Below are 20,537 nucleotides of genomic sequence, written 5' to 3'. Positions count from 1 at the left end.
ACTAATCTAGAAAACATTGGATAACCGGAAAGCCAACAGAATTCAATGAATATTTCATTAAAACCGGAGGAAAAATCAGTTAAATTCGTCTAAACAAAATTTTAATTCTGTATCACAAATTCATTTAACACTAGAGTTTTGGAACAGGAGCATTGCTCCTTCGAGATCTCATTTACCAAAGGGAGTAAATAATGTTTCAACACTCCGATAGCGGTTGGGAAATTTAAAAAAAATTAATTCCACCGTTTTGGTCATTCTCAAAATGAAGATTTTCTAGTTTTACCCAAAACAGAATGGGACTTGAAAAGAAGGTACACATTTCAATATTCCCAACCTGTAACAGAAAGAAAATGCAGTTTTTATTCGGAATTATTTATCTCATTCTCATCAGCCAGACAGTAATGAACTTCTATACGGAAAATACAAAATTGATAGCAGTTGAACATAAAAATTATGAAAGTGTATGTAGATCAAAACGGTCTCTTGACGATAACCAATTTCTTCTGAATATCCAATAGATTTCCGATGACGTCATACAAAGTATGATATGCATCCACAATCTCATCTGTCGGATTCTCTTCGAAACTTCTCTTCAGAATGATATGAATTTTTCTAAAATTTATGTTTCCTTGTCAATATATGATTGGTTCATTTTCACAGACATTTGATTTTTCAATCAAATACTATAATTACCGTGACTACTCTAGAAAATATTGGATATCCGGAAAGCCAACATAATTAAAAGAAGATTTCATTAAAACCGGAGGAAAAATCAGCTAAATTCGTCTATACAAAATTTTAATTCTGTATCACAAATTCATTTAACACTAGAGTTTTGGAACAGGAACATTATCTTCGAGCTCTTTGTTTCAGTCAGTGAATAATGTTTCAACACTCAGATTTAAAAAAAATTTGTTAGATGTTCTAGTTATACATTTCGATATTCCCAACCTGTAACAGAAAAAAGTTCAGTTTCTATTCGGAATTATTTATCTCATTCTCATCAGCCACAGTAATAGAATTGTGTACGGATAATACAAAGTTGATAGCAGTTGAACATGAAAATTATGAAAAGAGTATGTAGATCAAAACGGTCTCTTGACGATAACCAATTTCTTCTGAATATCCAAAAGATTTCCGATGACGTCATATAAAGTGTGATATGCGTCCACAATCTCATCTGTCAGCTTCTTAACAATGAAAAAAATGAAGATTTTCTAGTTTTACCCAAAACTGGAGACTCACAACAAGGGAACTTGAAGAAAGGGTAGACATCGCAATATTCCCAACCTGTAACAGAAAAAAATGCAGTTTCTATTCGGAATTATTTATCTCATTCTCATTAGCCAGACAGTACTGGAATTGTGTACGGACAATACAAAATTGATATTAGTTGAACATGAAAATAAGGAAAAGTATGTATATCAAAACGGTCTCTTGACGATAACCAATTTCTTCTGAATATCCAAAAGATTTCCGATGACGTCATATAAAGTGTGATATGCGTCCACAATCTCATCTGTCAGCTTCTCTTCGAAACTTCTCTTCAAAACTGCGTCCACTCCTTCCAACATGTTCTGAAATTCCTTTTCTCATAGTCAGTCATATAGGTTTGTGTCCCTAGAGACCCACCGTAATATGATATTTATTGATATTCCATTTAACATGACTCCTTGCGATCCTCGCCATGAAATAAGTCAATTTCTCCTCGTCATCCATCACTTCCACGATTTCCTGAAAATTAGTCTTCACACCGGAAATTTGAATTTATGAATCTACCTTCAAACCACTCATGTATACAGAGCAATGGTTGGCAAGCTCATTGGAAGCGAGGAGAGCGGAATCCTGGAGATTACGGAACTGGGGCCAGATGTTTTTGTAGTGCGGGAATTCGGAGAAGTATCTGGAAGTAATGCGTGTTGATAAAGACTAAATCGACTAAAGAAAACGTTTCTGTCAGATGAAAGTAGTGCTGGTGAAACATCATATTTTCAGAACTACCAGATCATTAAGAAAGTAGGAGATGATCAAAAAAACCTACAGCAAAAAAGTAAACTCCGTGGTTTCATATTATCGGTTCACGAACCCTTGTTATAGTTTTTAATTGTATCTCATGATTTGTCTATTGATGAAAGACTTTAAAGTAAAAAATTTTAACAAATAGTAGAAACAGAATAAATTCACGGAATCTGTTGTAACTATTATCGGCTCACGAACTCTTGCCGGACGGTGTTAAAGACGCTTGGAAGTTGTTCGGAAATTTGTGAAACCCGTATTTTTACAACGGTTTTCTTGCTCTCAACTACGAGACCCATCCGAACGAATATCCTTTAAAACCCCCGACAAGGGTTTGTGAACCAATAATAGTTACAACAGATTCCTTAAATTTTTTCAGTTTCAATAAGCTGTCTAAAAATTTATTTTACAGCCCTTCTTCAATAGAATAATAGACAAATAGGTGGGTGCTGAAGTTATAAACTATAACAATTTGAACAAACCAACATATACAGCATCGATTAAAAAGCTTTCAGAAACAGAATAGTTTTTAAGAACTGCTGTGACGTGAGCTAGCATGGCCTAGCCTAGTGAACGTCTAGGTCACACGTGGCAAGAAGATCTGCCTATATAAGATGTAGAGAACTCTTAGTTGTTGATTCTCACCATGTAAATAAATGGTTTTCTAATTCTCTTCTCCCGCTACCAGAGGACATAAAAAGAACAAAAAAGTGAAAAAGTTTACAATTTCAGATGTGATGTTTCATATCCAAATTTTACTAGCACCGAATTGTACTTGCAGTAATTCAACAGGCTAATAGTCTTATATAAAAAAAACTTTAATAAAACAGATAAATAACCCCCACTCACTTCGCAAACAAAACCAATCCATTTCTTCTGAAATCTTTGTACACCACTGGAAATGTCTCCACGAATATCTGTTTCTGTCGTTCAGTCAGTCTTTCCATCTCTTGTCTCATTTTCTGTTTGGCATCCGGGTTATTCAAGTCTGAAACTGAAGACACAACATTTGGCATAAATGTTTGATAGGAATTTCGTAAATAATATTTACCGAAAATCGGAGATTGGACAGGCGGAGATTGTGGTCCTGGTGACCCGTTTTGTTTGAATGCTGGAAATCATATTCATGACATTTATATTATTTCACTTAAAATTTATGGGATTGTTACCGTTTCAGGAAAACTGTAACCTTTGGAAACAGAGGAATCTTTTAATTAATATATCATTCAAAATTAACTTACGACATGTGGAAGGCATCTCCGCTTGAAGATATCGTCGAAAAATTTTCGTGAGCTTTCAACCAAATGAATCAAGATGAAAAATTGTGAAGAATCAAGAGAAATTCGTCAACTTCCTTCCAATTTTATACGTTTTCCTCCTTAAAAATCACAAGACTCTCTCCCTTTTTCTAGAGTGCCGGAAATACAAACGGCGTATTTTATGGACGGCTAATGTGATGATTGGATAATGCTTTACGGCACATACATAACACGAGTGTGAGACAACGTGTCAACTTCCGAAAAATGTGAAAACGGGTATCATTCAACCAAACGGCAAAGATCCATTACGACGTCAGATGTCAGATGGAAATGATTTTCAGATGATGTTGGGGTATGGCACGTTTTCGAATAATATAGAAGTCGAATTAGAACAACTTTTATTTGAATTGTTTTTTTTTGGTGTTTCAGCAACAGGGGAAGTTTGGGAAAATAAAAATGGGACTATTGTGCCGAACATGTTAACTTGAAAAAAAATCGTGTCATGCTACGAAGCGGAACCAGTTCATAACCATATTAGCCGAGCAAATTCGTTACAACTGCGCCCCGCCGCAAACGAGAGAGTATCGGCGAGAGACGCAAATTTTTTTCTCGCGCCAACAATTATTTTCACAGTTTTTGACCTATTTTCACTATTTTTCGAAAGTTTTTATGGAATTTGTTCTTAAAAACAGCAAAAATAGGTCAAAAATGGTAAAAATATTTGTTTGCGCGAGAAAAAATTCTGCGTCTCTCACCGATACTCTCTCGTTTGCGGTGGGGCGCAGTTGTAAGAGGGGGTGGGCCGCTAATAACAATAGAAAACCTAACAAAACAGGTATAAAAATTTCCAGATAATCTTTTTCACATTTCTTCGTGTCGAAGCGAATCAGTGTTGATTCCGGAATCTGGTTTGAGACGTTCCTAAATTTGTTTCGTTTAATGAGTTGATTAGGCTTTCCATCCGGACGGGCGTTTCAGCGGGCGGGCTCAGTTTCAGTTTCAGCGGGCTCAGTTGATAACACTATATGTTTTTTGTTTCACGAAAATCATAATTGTGAAACAGTGAAAGATCCATTTAATCGGAGAGCTCTAACGATTTTTTCAATAAATCACGAGGCCCTCCAGATAAACAAATTTCAATTTTTTGCGGTTTAGGATATTTCGTCCTACATATGTTGAGTTCCGCCGATTTCGGAAATGAAACAATTTTTAGAGTAAAATCAAGTAAAGAATACGAAAAGAAAGGATTGATAACAAAATTCCCCTTTCTGAATAGGATGAAATATTCAAAACGGTTGTATTTGAGGTTAGAGATCGACAATACAAAGGAATAATTAGGATTTTTAATTTCATATTTGGATGTCTCGTGTTTGCCTGGTTCCAATGTGTCTGCTAACTAACTCCCTGACCTATGTATTGAAGTCTTGCTTTATCTATGCTTCTCATTTTCGAATCATTAAAGTTTTTTGCTCTTTCAGTATTAATAATGACAAAAAATGTAACAAATTGTGAACAAATACCATTTTTTCCTGTTTCAACAGGGTCATCATTAGCACAGCGAGCTTTTCTAAAATAATTTGGGTGAACATAATCCCCAATAATCGCAATTCTACACATACATTTTTCTCAGGTTCGCTCTGGAGAAGATTTAAGTTGAATTTCAATATTGTCGAATAAACTTTTTTTTGTGATGTTTCATAAACAGTGGAAATTTGTAAAAATTTGTGTGTATCTCAATGACTCAAGTGCAATCATAGGTACTTTCATCAACCATTAATATAAATGAAGTTTCTGAAACCTAATAAAACAGGAGAACCGAAGCGGTTTTTTTCAAATTTTCCGGTTTTTTAAAACGCTTAAAACATTGTAAAATTTTCGCTAGATTCGTTTTGACACGATTGTCCTACGAATATTTAGTATGTCGTGACCGACGAGTCAACTCATCAATCAATGAGAAGGAGGATAACACATGTTGCTTGGAAGTGCCAGAGAGATACCACAAGACCAGCTGCCCTCGTCATTTGCGGGAGTAGTGAATAAGAGGTCAACTGAAAAAGGACATGTCGATCAAATTGAATAATTAAAGATTGTTTCTCTATTCTAAAGTTTCTGATGCAGTAGAAAATTTCGAAACTTTGGATATGCTCTATTGATTCAAAACCCAATGAACCTTATATCAAGCTACGATGACAAGTATGAAACACTTGGAAATTAGGGTTTAGATAGTTTGGTGTGTGTCATTTATGTGCATAATTTTTCATAATGTCATTGTCTCTCCTCACATCGGCGTTCCGTAGTAAAGGTGGAAAATGACACTCAATTTCATTAGTACTACGTCTCAAAAATGGCCCATTTTCTTTTTTCCGGCTTTAGGAGGGTTAGCTCAATTATGGCGAAGTCTGAATTTCTATTTGGCAAGTGTGTTACTAGAAGTCTACGAAACCTCCACCACGATTCTCCTCGATACAATGACAACCGCCAGTTTGGTGTCATCCGTGCCACCTTCTGATGCAACTGCCAAAGCGAGAGGAATGGGAAAGATACTTAACTAATTTGCGTCCACTATAAAGCTCTTGTTGGATATTCTTTCTAATTGTAAGTTTCGGTTCCTCTCACTGCTTGCGGATGGTTCGGGGTTTATATCCCTATAACTGATGCAACACCTGACGTTTCAAGACGTTTTCAAAAATTTTGAATAAAATTAAAAGTCCAGGGAAAATATGAACAAATTCCAATTGGATGTTTGAAACCAATTGAGTAAATAACTACTTCTCTGGTTTAAATTGCTAAAAACAGTACTTCATTATCACCGAACTCAAACACTTTTATTTGTTGTTGTGACTCCAATGATAGAAGTTAGCACATATTATTCTTGGTTTTTCACTCACTTCACTATTTTGTTTCAAGGTAATAATTACCAAAAAGTGCCGTCTGCACAATATTGTTAAACTTTCTGTTTCATTATTATGATTTTTCTGAAACGGAACACTAAAATTAATTATCTTGCAGCTGTGTCAATCGAAAAATTGTGCCTTCTCAGTTGTCCGTTTCCTACAGGGTTTTCAAACTTTTCAGGTAAAACTGAACCACTTTTGTAGCAACATCACAAAGCCAAAATAATTAACATAACACAGTCTCTCAAACCCCGAGAAACAACTGCAAGCGAAAGTTCTCAGTGGAGCGCAAAGGCTGCGCGCTACAGTAGTCAAAAATAATTTTTTATTAATTTTTCAACTGAAAATTTTGATTTTTTATAAATTACGAACAATAAAAGAATTAAATAGTGAAAATCGTCCAATACAAGACACGAAAACGGCAAAAGCAACACTTCGAAGAAAAGAATAACAATTTTGGAACAGAAATGGAGGAGCTTATCAATATCGAAGTTTTGGCCTGAAAATTCAGTTTTTTCACGTTTTCTGGAAAAATATTGGGTAAAAAAGTGAACCGTCCTACAGAAATGTAGATAAAAATATGACGAATTTTTTGAGCTATAATTGAGATAGAACTATTAAAAAATGGTGAATTGCGGTTAGTTTGAAGCTGAAAATTCCACAACGTGACGCACGGGTTTTTTTCAAAAATTAAGCATACGGAGTACACAAGTGCCATTAAATCATGGTTTTTAGAAGAATAATTGATTTTTCTTGATATATTCATCACATTAACCATTAATTATATGAAATTTTATTGTTTTTTGTTCAAAAATATCGTTTTATGTGATGTGAAATCTCAATTATTTGCTGAAATCTATGATTTTCCAGAAGTTCAAACAATTGGGTACATTATAATACGGGTTCCGTGCCAAGAGAACAGGATTCCATCCAATTGGTTAGTGTGAAATCAACTTTAAACATAGTTTAGTTATAACAATTTCAGAAAAATGGCACCTTCCCGAAATAAAATTGCAAGAATAGAACGCGCAAAACAGGCGTCTCTTTTCAAAGCTGCAAAAAACCACGAGATTGAGCACGAAGCAGAAAAAGAAACTATGTTTCCAAAACTGAAAAAAGAAGTATTCTATTTGAAAAAAGAGGTCGAAGAGCTGAAAGGGAACCTGGAATTGGCAAACAAGAAACTTCAAGATGCAGAGATTGAGATACAACATATAAAAAGTGAAAAATGTGTTATTCTTGCTGAAAAAAATCATGAAAAAGAGCAATTATTATCCTCATTTCGCGAAAAAGAGAAGGAGGGCACCTATCTCCAATCTAGAGCTGACCAACTGCAGAAACGAGTGGACACACTGGTCGAAGAGTCGCCGAGCCGTGGCAAATGTCTGAAACAATATAATTTGATTAGGACCAACGAAACTAAAAAAGATCGTTATGAAAGAATTATTAAAATGATTTCTTCATTTGTGGGACCTCTCAACGTTGACGCTTTTTTGTATGACTTCTTGAAGATGGCAGACGAAGATGAGGATTTGAAGTTTACTTTGAAATTGTCACCCTGCACAGTCTCCCAGACTCCGAGTAAGAACTGCAAGGAAATTTTTGATCTACCCTCATGACACGAAAAATTTGAGAAATTAGCAGGTCTAAAACGTTATTTTACTTTAATTTTTAGCGTAAAGCTCAAGGTCAGAAGTAAGAAAATTTCAGTTTTAGAATTATTCTGAGAGCATTATCCAACCATTCAATCCAAAAAATCCTGGTTTCAGATACTTTTTCAAGTCGAAAAGGCAATTTTTCATTTTGATTTCGGAAAAATCTACGGGATTTGTTCATTTCTCAACATTGGCCAACGAATGATAGCTCAAATCGTGCTCCGGAGATTTGTTCACATTTCTGTAGGACGGTTTTTTACTTTGTTCATTAGTTTTCGAGAAAATAACAAAAAACTGAAAAAAATTCAGAATTTGATCGATTTCTCGAAAACTAATGAACAAAGTAAAAAACCGTCCTACAGAAATGTGAACAAATCTCCGGAGCACGATTTGAGCTATCATTCGTTGGCCAATGTTGAGAAATGAACAAATCCCGTAGATTTTTCCGAAATCAAAATGAAAAATTGCCTTTTCGACTTGAAATAATATCTGAAACCAGGATTTTTTGGATTGAATGGTTGGATAATGCTCTCAGAATAATTCTAAAACTGAAATTTTCTTACTTCTGACCTTGAGCTTTACGCTAAAAATTAAAGTAATAACGTTTTAGACCTGCTAATTTCTCAAATTTTTCGTTTCATGAGGGTAGATCAAAAATTTCCTTGCAGTTCTTACTCGGAGTCTGGGAGACTGTGCCCTGGAATAGCTTTTTCACTGTTGTCAAGCATCAGCTGTCAGATGGATTCTTGAAAGATTTCAAGCAATTTACAAAACAACATTTGCATATTGACATTTTCGCATCTCGTCATCAAATTGAAGAAGTAAAGAAGACGTTCGCAACTTCCAAATATTACACATTTGAACGTCAGAATGTAATGAAACCATCCCGAAGTGGGAAGCAAATCATGGCAGAAACAGCGCTTGTAAAGGCCAATGATGTCCACGAACTTCTCTCCAAACGATTGGAAATGTTGAGTCGGCATGAACGTCTTCGTTTCGATGATGGCACAAAAGACAGCATCGTTATTGGAGTCGGTGGAGACAAGGGTTCTGACACAACCAAACTTGTCATCGTCTTAGAAAACGTCGACATTCCCAATGATCCGCATGCAGTACTTCTCCTTGGCCTTTACACAGGCAACGACAGTCATTCCCTTTTGAAACAGAATTTTGCATCGGTTTTCGATCAATTAAACCAACTTCATAGTGTTCGATATTTTGATGGAAGCAATAATGTTGAAAAAGCTGTTGTCATGAAGCCACTGGGAGACTGCAAGTTTGTGTCGGCAATGTACGGTCACGCAGGACAAAACTCCAAAACTCCTTGCTATGTGTGCAATTTAGCATGGTCTACACATGGATCCGACACTGCTAGTCTTGAGAATTTCGATTTTGAGTTTTCCGGAGAAATTCGTACTCTTTCCGATCTCAAAAAAACCGGCGTTCCTCTTCTCGATGTTGATCCTTTGAACGCTGGCCCTCCTGGAGTTCACACGATTCTTGGAATTTGTCAGTATTATTGTATCGATTGGCTCATTGCAATGGCTATCAACTTTGACACTGGCTCATCATCTCCAGCAAATCTGAAACAACTAAAGAAAGACTTGAAGAAACTGGTTTTGGAAACAGAAGAAACAACCAATTTAGTTGATTCTCTGGAAAGTTCACTGGAAAGAATTAACGATGCCGTGACTACCATTCAAAAAAACTGCAAGACTACTAAGCCAAAACAAAAGAATTCTTCTCACTGCACATCTTCGTTTTGTATTGTTGGATCTTCTAAAAAGTCTTCTTTTCGGGATTCTTCTATCTTCCAGTGCACTTCGTGTAAAGCTGCCGTTCACGATGTTTGTGCATTTTACATTACGGAAGAGCAGCGACTTCTGATGGACCAATCGAATGCAGTTTGCTTGGATTGTCGTCATGGAATGATTCCGTCGATTCCCGATCGTCTCTCTCTCGCCCTTGAAATTCAGAAATCGGTGAACGAGCAGCTCCTGCAAGCTCAGGATATCTTAGAAGTTGCTGATAGTGAGCGATTGAAATTGGAGCAACATCTTAAAGGCTCCCGTATTCAAACTGAAGTGTCGACTCGTCAACTTCTCGAAGCGGCCCTCAGAAGTATTGGATGTGACAGTAGAATTTGGTACCAAGATTTGACAGGGAACCAGGCTCGAAAGTTTCTCCGTCGTTCTTCCATTGATAAAGTGCTTGCGGTTTTCACTTCTAACAGCAGAAGAGCTCCAAACGCTTCAGAAAAAGTAAAAATCGATTTGATGCGATCAGTGATGTTGGATCTTGCTACATTGATGTCGGCCGCTTCGAATTCAGTAAAAAATGATGACGAGATTGATGAAATTGAGAGAGTTTTGGAGAGATTTGTTGGAAATCTTCGTGAAGCTCAACCAGATGCTTCTGTGACTCCAAAGCTTCATTTATTGTCGTCTCATCTCATTCCATATCTGAAGCGTTATCGTAGTTGGGGAAGAGTGACTGAGCAAGGAATCGAAAGTTTGCATGCTATCTTCAACAGGCTCAACGTTCGATTTGCCGCTGTTCGGGATCCGATTCAGAAAGCTACTCTTATCGTCGATCGATTATCCCATTTCAATCTTATTTTTGATATTGGTTCTTCTTGGTACAAAGAGGAATAGAAGTTTTCTTCGAATAAATTATTGTTTCCAAGAGAATTCCGACGAAATCTGAAAATAACGGGCGGAGAAGTATTTAAAGTTTATTCTTTCTAACAGCTAGCCAAATGTCGCATTAATTCGTTGAAAAATCTTGAGTATTGATGATGTGACTCGTGTTTCGGCCCTGAAAAAGTTTCATCGGAGAAGAATAACCCGTTCCGATCGCTAACTAACCGCCAGAAAAATAATTTTCGGGAAAAATTGCTCCTTTCCGCCATTTCCCGAGTCTCGAATCTGCCTTGAACCTGATTTTGCACGATGATTGAACTGAAATATCAACAACTTTATCAGAAAAGTGAAAAAATACACGAAAAATCAATATTAGAACAAAGAAGAGTGAAAAATACAACATTCGAACGTTAAAACAAAAAATTGCCGCCGGCTGGGGTATGCGTGTGCGCTCCATTGGACTTGCAGTTGTTTCTCGGGGTTTGAGAGACTGTGCATAATGAAAATAATCGCACGGTCCCATTAAAGAATTTATCATGTAATTTTATTTTTGCTGTTTCAGAAACCGTGGAAAATTGCGAAACTTAGAAATTTTATAATTATTTGTGGTATGGTTTCATGGAAGACAAAATTTACGATTTTCTCGTTATTCTACTCGTTACGGTATTCTCATTTTATCTAATCTTCTCAAACAATATTCGGTTAAACGGTGAATATGAATGGAACCATGTTTGAAAACACTGCACAAATCGATATTACAGAACAATAAGTTAATTTTTTGTGTTTCGAAGAGTCATGATCATGAAACAGTGAATCTCTCGCTAATACATCTTTGACACATTCACAATTCTTAATAAAATTTTATTAATATTCAAAACCTTTTGACTACAGTCCACAAATGATATCTTTATAAGGTTTCGGTGAGATCTTCTTTGGATTGAACACAGCCACCTTCATCTTTCCCTTATTCCAATTATGATAGTTTTTAGCTATCAACCGAAGAGCAATCACTGCACATTTTATCTTCTCAGTCGCCCGTTTTCCACACAAAGAGTTGTGGGATTGAAGAGAATCCGACAGACATCTGATGACACCTTGAGTTGCTGAAGACAGTTTAGTCAATATCATCACTTCTTTGTAATTGTAAAAGTAACCGAAACATGAGTGGAGATGGGGTTCAATCTGAAAAAAAGTTTCATCTTTTCAAATTTGAAATTGTGGAAGCCTTGATTGAAAAAATCCCACCTCTTGTAGACACCCAAAAACTGTAGGATCATACAATGACTCTCCCACAAAAGTCAATGCATCCAAAAAGTATTTATAGTGACGTGTTCTATCACACGCTATATTCGGACCGATACACGTGGCAACTTTCTTGGTGAAATTGAAGAATTTGTTCATGAAGACTCGATCGAGAATCTCTTCGCCGGTAACGTTGGATAGAGTGGAGGAGATGTAAATCTGGAAATTGAACTATGACTGATCCGAATGATAAAATTTTTTTTCTTGAAAATTTAACTACAGTAAGAAACAGAAGAAAAAGTTGTTCCCTCACCTGATGTGGTTTCAGACACTCTGCCAACATCACCTTCTCTTGAGAACATCTTCCGAGGTTTGATACTTTTGTTGCTGCCACGTGAGCCAGCAAAATGACAAATAGAGTTGACATTGAAATGGAACAATTGAACATCATTGCGCTTGTTTTTCAGGGAATAAATTGAAGAGAATCTGAGAAAGGATTGAAAGAAGAAATTAGTTTTTGGGAATCAAGGGTCACGTTTTTTGTTAGTTTTCAGAGTTATCGATTTATTAATTGTGAATCAGTCAAGTTTTTTACAACGCTTCGCCGGAACAGTGGAATCTTTCATTAATAAGGTATTTTCAGTAAATTGGTTGGATCGATGACAACTTAAAGATCCGAAAAGTGTCTTGTTCGGGTATTATTTGAATTTTTTCTCATGTTTCGAGTTTTCAAATTTCCTTAATTGTCTCTCGTAAATGTTTCCTGTTCTGGAAAAAATATGTACGTAAATTGAAAACTATAATTTTAATATTTTGACGATTTGATAACTAATACGCGAATATCACTATTGTCTTTCACATTCCCAATTGAAACACTGTCGAAACGGTATTCATAATGAAATTTTCATTATTTACTTTTAATTTACAAGCTATAGCAAATTATAACACATTCTTTCGAAATGAGTCTTCTTAAAAGTTCATAAAACTTTTATTCATAATTTTTATCAACATTTTGAAACAGAGTACACCGGTTCACAAATACGAAGTCTTTAGTATGTCTGTTTCAAATTTATAGTTAAATTTTGATTTCAAGAGTTAAATTAGTGTCAATTTTTTCTAAATTTAAAAACTTATAATTGAGAAACTATATTGCTCGGATTTTTAATCAAATAGTATTGAAGATAATGTTACATGTACCTCGGTTGGGTATATGTTTTCCAGTCCTCATCTACTGTGGCATAGACCTCTGGTGGGGTCTATGCCTACAGTCTTTTCATATACATTACATAACAGAACACAATTATAACAATGGTATTTATTAGAGTGCATATAAATGAAGATTAATATAAAAGAGTAAAATAAAAAAAGAAAGATTCATGAATGAAGGATGGAACCGAGGAGATGGTCTCTCGGTCACCATCCGCGATCGGTGCATGGAGCCCGACTGGCTAGTCGACGTGCTTTCCTAAATTTTGAAATTAAAAAACATTCTGCTGTTACTCTAATTCGACATAATATCTTGCCAGTCTATTTTTCATGTTTTCCATTTCTTATACCGATTTTTCACTCTCTTCATGTTTCCAAGTTTGGTTCCCTGACATCAGTTCTTCATTCAATTCAAAAAAATCAAAAACATTACTCACACTAAAATAAAACTCTGACAAAATTCGATTTCCCAATGTTATATGTTTTCCCTCTGATTCACAGTCCAACAATATCATTTTCTCTCTATAAAAACGTCGTGGCTCCCAAGGAAAAGTCACATTTGAATCATGTTCAAGTCCCTTGTCTTTGTATCCTTCCTGGCTGTCGCCTTGGCGTCTCCAATCGATTCCGGCTATGTTTCAACTATCGAGGAGATGTTCAACCCGGAGAATGAGTCAGCAGTCTGTAAGGAGGAGTCCGAGAAGTTCAAGCAGTGCTTCGAGGTTCTTAAAGAGGTAAGGGCAATTCTATTGATTTCTCAATAACTAAAACTTTCTTTTCAAAGAAATCTGTTTCACCAATATCAAATTATCTGAATAGCTCAGACCAGCTTTACTAAGTCTAAGTAAAAAAATTGAACTCCTTTCAGGAAGCCCAACAATACTCCGACGAGCCAAGATTTCCCACCCGCGAGGAAATCAATCAATCAATTGTTGAAATCCGTCAAGCTGTGGAATGCGCTGGAGAGGTCACTTGCAAAAAATTGAAGTTGACAGTTTACATCATGGAGACTGCCGCCTACGCTATGGAGCAAATCTTCGGGGAAGGATATTCCTGTTTGGATGAGGTACGCTTATTGGGGGGAGCGAGAAGGACACAATTTCCTATAAATAAAACTCACTTATTTTCAGCAAAATCTGAAAGCCGGACTTGTATTCTGTTTCCAATCTGAAGCTCGTATGGAGGAAGTTCAAGCTGGAGGAATCGAAGCATTGGCCAGTAAAATGAAGCCAATTGCCAAGTGTATTACTGGATGGCAGGACTGTGAAACCAAGGAGAAGAACGCTTTCTACAAAGGAGCAATGGCGCTTGCGGATTTTGCGGAAGTCGCCATGAAGGTTGCTCATGGTGTACAAACCAAGCAACTTGGATATATCGAGACTTTCGATAAGAAGTTCAATCGTGCTGATTTCGATAATTTGGAGTTGTAACTTGTGATATTTTTTGGGAAATAAAGTTCTGTATCATTGAAAAGTAATTTATTTTGTAACGGAAAAAGGGTAATCGAAATATACGGATTTGGAGAAATGGCAAATATTTGCGGATTTCGATCATCAACTGTTGGAATCAGTGGAAGTAAAGATATTTTATACAAGAGTTTTCCGTAAAAGCAAATGAAGTTTTTCACAGTTTCAGAACGCCTTGATTACAAGAAAAAAAAATTCAAGTCGTTGTGTGATTAATTTATTTTTTTTTATCTAGGATAAATTATTTGGTATGAAGCAATAAACGAAGGAAAATTGATTGTGTGATAAAATCTGATAATTCCAGGTTTATTAAATATAATTTGGATAAATGATAAATAATCACCGCAAGAAAAGCAATGAAATATGTGATTCTTTTTAGGTATATTGAAAGCAAGTAATATTTTCTGCAGTTTCAGAACATCCGTCTTAATATATGCATATTCACAATCCGATGGGCAATGGAAAATTTTTGCAAGCTCATAGTGATTAAACAATTATAGTAATATGTAAACACGGGTCTGGTGGTGAATACTGAAAATAAACGCGCTCCACTGGACCTGGAGAGAAATTCAAATTTGAATTTTCTCGATTCGCTGTTTCGTTGTGGCATTTTGATACTCAGCTTAATAGACCAATTTTTGAGCCAATTTATGTCAGATCTCAAGCATTTTGGTCAGTTTTTCGACAGTCGCATGGTTCCTTGAGATAAATTTATTTTGAATTTCGCGCTAAAGTGTTTGCTGATTTCAACGGAGCGCGATTGAATTTTGTACTCACTCCCAGACCCCGTGCGTAAATTATCTGTAAACCGAAGTATTTGAAGAAATGAATCCCATCAGTTTCTCTGTTTCCGATATATTAGATACATATAAACGCAACTCCCAACTGATTAGCACTCGCATTCCTTTATTCCCTGCTAAAGTTCTATGCGTTCTAAATTTCAAAATATAAATCCGTCAATGTGTACATTGTAAAATGTTATGAGTACAGAGAATCATCATTATTAACACTGGCTGATATTAAACTTGTAAATATCTATTTCGCAATAGTGTACCTACACTTCCATATTTTTTGTTTGAAAAAGCGATTCTAAAACAGTTTGCCGCAATCAATCTTATTGTTAGTGCTGTTAGTTAAATCAAGGTCGTGTCTTTTCCACTGTTATGCATATACCAAGGCCCGGATGTTGACGCCAAAATTCAAATTTGTTCAAAACAAAACATTCTAAATTTTTGAAAACTTCCGATCTTTTTCGCGAGAAAGTCAAAATTTTATAATGATTCAGGATTAGTAGAAATTCTGATTAATCATCAAAAATGTTCACATTTTTTATGAAAAGTGGAAAAAAAGTCAAAAAAAAAAGTTGAAAAATTGAATTTTTTAGCCGGGCCTTCGGACTTTGTCGTGCCATGAAATTTTAGTCAAGTCTCGGACCGGGCCTTGAAAACTATGCTGTTAACCAAAATGTTTAATCTATCGTGTTTCATTTATTTCTTCTGTTAAACTTAAGATCGAGAAACTGACTATTTTTCAAACCGAGTCAAAATTACTCACCTTTGACCTTCATGAATCACTTTATTTCTTGTATAGGCACTTGTTTGTCCAAGAGTCAAATGACTATAACAATTAACAACTCCATTATCATTCCTTTTCTGTTTCGTGCACATTTTGTTCCTCACTGTTAGTCTTATCAGCGTTTTTTCTCTGTAGTAAACGGTTGTTATTCAAAGTGAAATGTTTGGTTACAGAAAGACTGAATTATTTTTAAAATCAAGTTTTGCTGTTGAATTGTTTCTCGTTCTCCAATCCTTCCCTTCCAGCAATTTATCTTTGCAAACCAAATCTAGAGTCGAATTTAATTGATATTCCTTAGATAACGCTTGTTGATTCTCTCCATTTCGCTTCGGCCAATTCCCATGATTCGTCATTTTCTCTTTTCTTATCAAAACTTCTGCGGAGAGCCTCGGCACATTTCCAGTTCCTGAAAGTGGAAATGCTTCATGATTCATACATGATTTTCTTTTACTATAAAAGAAATTAGCCCTTCACCAATTTCTATGAAATTAACGCTAATGCAATTAATTTTTTACTCTTTAGTTTCTCAACTGTTTCATCCTGATCATTTCTTGACAAATTCTTTCTCGCGATTGATAAGAATTTCGCACGTTTCTTCAGAACCAATGTATCTGCCGAGGATTCCTGAAACCATTGAAATCACTCCGAAAGTGTTGACTTTCTCGAATTCTAAAGACTCGCGTGCTGAATTCAAACTGAGGAACAATTCGGACTTTCATATTTCATTCCTATCAACACCTGGTATCATTCCTAAACCTACAGGTACAAAATTAAACTATACCGGTCTTAATAAAACTTGATTTTTAGTTACAATCGATTCGGGAAACTTGAAAACAATTGAAATTCCAAAACCTCAGGACACCTCTACGAGCAAAGTGACTGTTGGATGGATCTCTGTAGACTATCACTCTTTTCCACTTGTTTTTCCGATTAGAATTGTGGAGCAACCTCAAGAGTAAGACTTTGGAAAAAAAATACTTCACTGAATAAATACAAGTTTCAGATTGGAGTCCTTAGAATGCAAAATTTGTGTCCGTCAATATAATGATACGGATCGAATCCCCCGAGTCATTCCAGTCTGTGGACATACATTGTGCGAGGATTGTGCAAGGAACATTATACGTGGAAATACACTGAAATGCCCAATCGATAGAAGGGATGTTAATGTTGAAGGTAAGAAACTTTGGTAGTAAACTTTACAGAACTGTCCTCATTAGGGAAGGTCATGACGTCAGTCTGAAGTTATGGGATGTGACCTATAGTGTTTGAAAGACGAGAAAACGCTCATTCCAAATATATATTCAGTTTTTGCCCTCGAGGCCACGTATTCGAGAAAAGCAAGGTCAAAGTTTGGATCCTTTGCAAATCATTACCTTCCTGACGTCAGAAAAATAGACTAACTTTGACATTGTTTTCTTCGAATGCTAGGCCTCGATATCAAAAACCGAATAGCATGATATCAACTTTCCAATGATATATGTAGGTCATGCTCCATAAATCCAGACTGACTCCACAACCTTCCCTAGTAAGAAACAGTTCTGGAAAGACTCGCCACTAAAAACTGCCAGCTTACTATTTATTATTTATTTTAATTCGATATGAAGGGCAAGGAGCCACTGATACAACCGAAGTGGATTACAAAAAGATAAAGAAATATTTGATGGGCCGATTCTGGAGGACGCAAAATTAGGAGGTAAAAAACTATTTCTCCCTTTGGAAGTAGTAAAAAAGAGAAAAATAGTTTTGCCCTTTTTTTGCTACCTCGTGAATGGGTCAAAAACGAGATAGGGAGGGGGGGGGGGGGGTAATCACTAAAATGTAATCTACTTAATAATTCAGGAGGTGCCAGTAGTCTTCCCCGGAATTTCGCGATTCTGGAAACCATTGAAGAACGGAATACTCTTTTGAACGTTTCCATGGGACCAATCGATTCTGAACCAACCTATCCCAGAATTCCTTGCGTGGAAAATTCCAGGCACGAATCAACTGTTCGTTGCGTTATCTGCGAAGCTAATTATTGTAAATCGTAAGTTTTTTATTGTTAAAAAAAAAAGATTAGATTTTTTCGGATTTTTCAATTTCTAGATGTTTCAACAAAAATCATAAGGGAAGAGTGTTATCCGCACATGATACAATTGACATCACATTCCCACAGTGTACAAACTGCCCGGATAAATTTGCAGAAGTGGTTTGCACGGTTGGTTTCAATTCTTCGCTCTCAAAAACCAATTAGTTTTCAGCAAGCCGATTGTTCATCAGACCACTCACCAATTTGTCTTCATTGTTATGGAGAGTCACACAAGAAACATCGGTATGAGACTGTTCGGAAAAACTTGGAGCAAAACCAGATAGTACTGGACAATATCCTGGGGGCACTAGCTCAAAAACTGCGAGAATTGGAGATGATTCCACATAATTTATCAATTGAGGAGCAAGAGGATCTTGAATATCTGAAGAACATGAGGATATTTGGATTTCAGATGAAACAGTGTGACTATAAAAAACATAAGAAGGGAAAATCTTTTGCTTGGTGGTTTCAAGATGCAACAAAGATGTGTTTCAAAAAATATGGGCATGGTGAGTAGTCATTTTCACATTATATTATATCAATTATACAGAGACTGTTTTACAGATGTAGTTGACATTGCCTCGAAAAACGTCGCTTCGGAAACCGAAGACATTCCAGCTGGGAGAGCGAGTCTTACGAGACCTTCCAATCTAGAAATCGCCTCTGAAACTATTCATTCAGAAGAGACTTTACCAATTGACTCACCAACCCCAGAATCCGTTCGATCTTCATTGATTTTTGGGACAGAAGTGCTGGATGAAGTGTTATCAAATTTGCCGCCTGATTCTAAACCCTGGAAAATTGATGGCGACGGTAGTGAAAATACACCAGAAATCAGTCAGCGTCGCATTGACTCACCTGTTCCTGAATCCGTACGATCCTCCATGATTTTTTCGGCTTCAGAAACTCATGATGAGAAGCCAGTTGTGGAAACTCCGATTTTATTATCTTCCAGCAGTGTTGCAAGTTCCACGACGACAGATGAAGCGATTGAACCGGAAGAACAACCTTCAGGCGAGCAACCTGGAGAGCTTTCAGGATTGGTTCTACAAAAAACGAATGATTCTTCTATCAACCAAGGAGTCCGCTCACGCATAGATCATCTCAATAAAATTAAGCAGCAACCAATTGGCACCAAGAATTATGTGAAGACAAAGATTGCTGCTTCGCTATCTGCTCAAGACTGTGGCGAATCAACTATAAATGATTCGATCGAAAGTTCAACTGCGCCTGCTCAAAATTCCGGAACTTCGGATTTCTCTGAGAATTGTGACTCAGATCCGGTCACAGAAACAGAACATGGTGAACTCGGATTTCCCGTTTCAAAATCATCTGATAATTTGGAGGATCGTCATATTGCTAATCAACTTTTAGATGAATCTGGTTTTTCTCCATCTGAAAATCTATCGACCTCCCCAGGAATAGTTCAAGAGCCATATCCAGAATCGCTAAAACTACTTTCGACTCAACAACCAGCCGCAGTTAAAACCAAGGAGACCGAAATCCAAAATCAAACAGAAGCTCTCAACTTGACATCTCTAGAAGATCCTGAAGCTGAAGACAACTTTAAGTTTAAAAATATAATGGCACGCTTCGAAAAAACAGCACAATCAGACAATGGAACCATTCTAAATGTGCCAAGACCAGTTATGAGAGCGAAACTTTTAATCAACGCAGACCTGGCGAAGCCACAAGATACGTCCAATTCGAAAACTCCAGATGCTGACGTGAACCCCGACATCAGCAAAACTTCTACCTCTTCCCCTCCTCCTCAACCCGCTCCACGAACAAAACTTATTCAAACCAAATTAGTCAGTACCCGAGTTGCCATGTTCAATAATTTCGACAGATTTTGATGTTCTGTGGGATTCATTATTTTGTTTCAATAAAACTATAACATCATCTAATTTTGTTGCTAATTCCGGGCAAGAAACTATTGCTCGTAATGTTCTTGATCAGGAATGTGTAGAGGAGCTCAAAAAAATGCTTGGCTGCGTAAAGGTATCAACTGCATTTCTCAAAACATAACTATGCATAGTTTATATTCTTTTTAGAACAGAACTGTGTTCAGCAGAATTTACGATCTCGGTTTGATTGAAGAGTGGATGGATCGGAACCTTGCTGCAAAAATCAGAAATGTTATATCGTGTTCTAGGTTGCCAACCTGTACAAGCGCTCAGATATTCTATATATTCTCACAAGCGAAAGTTCTCAGCGGAGCGCAAAGGCCATATATTTTTTATTAATGTTTTTTTATTAACTGAAAATTTTGATTTTATTTAAAATACGAACAATAAAGGAAATAAATAGTGAAAATTGTCCATTACAAAAAACGAGAAAGACAAAAGCAACATTTCGGAAAAAGACACTATTTTTGAAGCAAAAATAAAGGCGCTGATACAGATCGAAGTTTTGGCCTGAAAAATTAGTTTTTTAATTATTTCTCAAAACTTATTTGGCAAAAAAGTGGCCCATCCATCAGAAATGAAGATCTATTTATTGCGGATTTTTTGA

The 20,537-nt window shown here is 36.3% G+C and overlaps 5 protein-coding genes across 5 annotated transcripts; 3 read left to right on the top strand and 2 right to left on the bottom strand.

The window, feature by feature from the left end:
- Window positions 1-1,424: 1,424 nt before the first annotated feature.
- Window positions 1,425-3,273, bottom strand: GCK72_012960 (uncharacterized protein; the record flags this gene model as incomplete). Its single annotated transcript, XM_053729533.1, has 6 exons — window positions 1,425-1,577; window positions 1,633-1,734; window positions 1,780-1,903; window positions 2,866-3,010; window positions 3,068-3,127; window positions 3,258-3,273. The coding sequence occupies 6 exons, from the start codon at window positions 3,271-3,273 to the stop codon at window positions 1,425-1,427; spliced, it is 600 nt and encodes a 199-aa protein (XP_053584305.1).
- A 3,885-nt stretch (window positions 3,274-7,158) lies between these two features.
- GCK72_012959 (uncharacterized protein) lies at window positions 7,159-10,478 on the top strand (the record flags this gene model as incomplete). Its single annotated transcript, XM_053729532.1, has 2 exons — window positions 7,159-7,706; window positions 8,531-10,478. 2 exons carry the CDS (start codon window positions 7,159-7,161, stop codon window positions 10,476-10,478), a joined length of 2,496 nt encoding a protein of 831 aa, XP_053584304.1.
- Window positions 10,479-11,351: 873 nt separating this feature from the next.
- Window positions 11,352-12,135, bottom strand: GCK72_012958 (uncharacterized protein; the record flags this gene model as incomplete). The annotated part of the gene is made up of 3 exons (XM_003090695.2): window positions 11,352-11,648; window positions 11,712-11,927; window positions 12,022-12,135. The coding sequence occupies 3 exons, from the start codon at window positions 12,133-12,135 to the stop codon at window positions 11,352-11,354; spliced, it is 627 nt and encodes a 208-aa protein (XP_003090743.2).
- A 1,345-nt stretch (window positions 12,136-13,480) lies between these two features.
- GCK72_012957 (uncharacterized protein) lies at window positions 13,481-14,344 on the top strand (the record flags this gene model as incomplete). Its single annotated transcript, XM_053729531.1, has 3 exons — window positions 13,481-13,648; window positions 13,783-13,980; window positions 14,045-14,344. The coding sequence occupies 3 exons, from the start codon at window positions 13,481-13,483 to the stop codon at window positions 14,342-14,344; spliced, it is 666 nt and encodes a 221-aa protein (XP_053584303.1).
- A 2,216-nt stretch (window positions 14,345-16,560) lies between these two features.
- Window positions 16,561-19,879, top strand: GCK72_012956 (uncharacterized protein; the record flags this gene model as incomplete). Its single annotated transcript, XM_003092015.2, has 7 exons — window positions 16,561-16,717; window positions 16,763-16,910; window positions 16,959-17,128; window positions 17,795-17,981; window positions 18,041-18,152; window positions 18,196-18,532; window positions 18,588-19,879. 7 exons carry the CDS (start codon window positions 16,561-16,563, stop codon window positions 19,877-19,879), a joined length of 2,403 nt encoding a protein of 800 aa, XP_003092063.2.
- Window positions 19,880-20,537: the final 658 nt, after the last annotated feature.

Source organism: Caenorhabditis remanei, chromosome IV (assembly GCF_010183535.1).
Source record: "Caenorhabditis remanei strain PX506 chromosome IV, whole genome shotgun sequence".
NCBI classification, from domain to species: Eukaryota; Metazoa; Nematoda; class Chromadorea; order Rhabditida; family Rhabditidae; genus Caenorhabditis; species Caenorhabditis remanei.
The sequence above is the reverse complement of the archived record's forward strand: the minus strand, read 5'-3'. Positions and strand labels throughout refer to the sequence as shown.